The sequence below is a fragment of the Penaeus japonicus genome, unplaced genomic scaffold (genome assembly GCF_977035675.1).
Source record: "Penaeus japonicus unplaced genomic scaffold, GWHDUDI00000001_assembly GWHDUDI00000005, whole genome shotgun sequence".
Classification (NCBI taxonomy): Eukaryota; Metazoa; Arthropoda; class Malacostraca; order Decapoda; family Penaeidae; genus Penaeus; species Penaeus japonicus.
Window position 1 is genome coordinate 17,875,366 of NW_028234407.1, and position 2,500 is coordinate 17,877,865.

The 2,500-nt window shown below is 47.6% G+C and overlaps 1 protein-coding gene across 2 annotated transcripts in view; it reads right to left on the minus strand.

Moving 5' to 3' along the window:
* LOC122245052 (uncharacterized) overlaps positions 1-2,500 on the minus strand; it is an 8,525-nt gene that overhangs the window by 1,942 nt on the left and 4,083 nt on the right. For both annotated transcript variants that reach the window (XM_043002996.2, XM_086537080.1), the window contains 4 exons: positions 1,720-2,126; positions 1,190-1,501; positions 807-1,097; positions 277-687 (listed from right to left, as the gene is read on the minus strand). In XM_043002996.2, coding sequence (XP_042858930.2) covers positions 277-687; positions 807-1,097; positions 1,190-1,501; positions 1,720-2,126 — 1,421 coding nt within the window. The remainder of the gene's footprint in view (positions 1-276; positions 688-806; positions 1,098-1,189; positions 1,502-1,719; positions 2,127-2,500) is intronic.

The following is a 2,500-nucleotide window of genomic DNA, read 5'->3' on the forward strand; positions in this document are numbered from 1 at the left end:
ATTTTATGACTGGTAACAAACAGAGGCTTTAAATCCTACTTGAAGTGAAATACAAAAAACGAAGGAAGAAATTACTCCCAATAGACGTTCTTCAGATTCAAGGCATAATTTTCAAATTACCATGCAGCCCCAGCATCTGATAAATAAAGAAGCAAGCAACAACAAAAAAAGAGAGAGAAGCAGGCCTAAGTTACACGATATAGGGTGCTTCAGCATATGATGAATTCCTGATTTTCTGTCTACAACAGTAATTTGGCAAGAAATCCTTTAGCTTACCTTTTCTAGTTCTTGTCTTTGAGAAGGTGAGAGCAAGTCCCGCGGAAGTTGGCCAACAGCGTCCCTAATGTAAAGGCTCCCAGTGGTCTTGGCCATGAAGTAGACGAGCCTCTGGTGCCCCTCCTTCACCGCCGCCACCATGGGAGACACGCCGCTGCACACATCGTTCCCGTGAGCCAGAGCTCCCGCCTGCTGCAGGAAGAGAGCGGTCAAGGCACAGTTGGCTCGTGCAGCTTCGACCATGAGGCTGGTGAGGAGCTGCTGCTGCTGTGGCTTGCCTGAAGACTGAGTCGGCCATGCAGCCTTCCACGGTGTCTGACTTCTCAGAGCATTCAGCAAGCAATCGATGCCATCACACAGCTCGGTAGATTCGCAGAGTGCCTTTTCTTCCTGCAAGACGTTCTCCATGTGCTGGAGAAAAAGTCAAGGATTATCCATTGAATCTTCCAGTGAGTTATTTGCACACGGTTTTGCGAGTATAGAAGTTTATCCATCTTAAGTCAAAAGAGGTCGGAAGAAATGGTACATACCCTAGTGATGAGCATGCTGACCATAGCGGTTACATCAGGGGACAGCCATGCCACTTGCACCAGATTGAGCCGGTGAAACGTAATGTTGACAGACGTGCCAGCAGCTAACAGCAAACTGACAATCCTCGGGCGGTTGGATGTGATTGCGAGAACAAGGGCGTGGGTGCTGTACTCCCCAGTGGGCTCCAGAGGGGCACCTGCCTTCATTACCTCAGATGCTTTCTTGACATCATCCCCGGTGCTAATTACACCAAGCAGCTCTCCATACAGGCCCTCTTTACTTTTCCCTGTCTTAAAGGCACATCAATTAAAATTCTGATGCTACTATCAGCCAGCGACGACTAAGGTTTACTTCCAGGCATTTGCTACAGAATGCAACTTACCTCATATCGTGTCCTCGCTTGGACGACAGCTTCCGCAACGTCGAAATGACCATTTTGTCGTGCCAGTTGATCCGCTGTTTGACCGTGGTGGGTGAGGACTCCAGGATATATATCGCACAGCTCAATCAAGACCTCGACCGTCTTATGGTGTCCGAGGCTGGCAGCCAAGTGCAGAAAGCTATGTCCACGGGAGTCCTGATAGTGGCCATCACGGGTCTTGGGAATCACATCCTTAAGAGTAAACCATTCCTGCGCACGCACATTTGAATCCAGATTCTTGTGGTCATATTCATAGACCTCTTGACTGTCTGCCTGTAAGCATTAAAGAAGTTACAATTATGACAAGCTCAGCATCAACGATTAAGGATAAAGAAAAAATATTCAAAGAAATCATATCTTATATATGCACAACTGATAGACAATCTTATGTAAAATATTTTTTTCTATAAAGGCAATCTAAATATTAGTGTGATGCAGGATAAGAATCTGTGTATTCAAACTCTAGCAAGTCATAAAAAGGGATACATCACATGAAGTTTCCCCCTCGTTAGTGGCGTCGGCTTCGAGTTCTGGAGTTTCGAGAACCACCAGCGAATGTCGTTCATCCCCCACACGTCTGCGCAGGTCTCAGGAGTGTGTCCGTTCTCGTCTCGCGCCTCAGGGTCCAGTCCGTACTTGAGGAGCAGCTTGGCCGTGCTCTTGAGGCCTTGCATTGCTGCCATGTGGAGGGCCGTCATGCCAGTGGACGAGCAGGCATGGCGGTCACAGCCGGACTCGATCAGGAGTTTAACCAGGTGGTCGTGGCCATGTTGGGCGGCGGTGTGCAGAGGCGTGAACTTCCTGGGTGTGCACACGTCGATGTTAGCGCCCGCGGCGACCAGGGAGGCAACGCTGGCCTCGTCACCTCTATACGCTGCCATGTGCATGGGGGTGAAGGCTGTAGAGAGTAAGACAGGAGAGAGTAGAAGAGTGGAGCACGCGGGTTCTGTCCAGTAGCCTTTCGAAATCCGACTAGTAAGCTAGCATGTTTTCAGTGTTTGTTTTATGAAGTCACTACATCTACAGCCTCACTTCAGATTAGTAAATGTGATATTTCATTCCAGTTATATACTAATTCCTGAAGCACAGTACATTGAGGTAAGTCATAAGTATTATGCAATGTAATTATATATAAAAGATATTGAACTTAGCACGTTTGTCAATATTCGGCCACAGCCTTAAATGGTAATCTGTGATTAAGAAGATAAAACACCATCTTGATATGCATAACTAACCGCTTTCTCTGGGAGCTACCGGGCCTACAGGACCGAT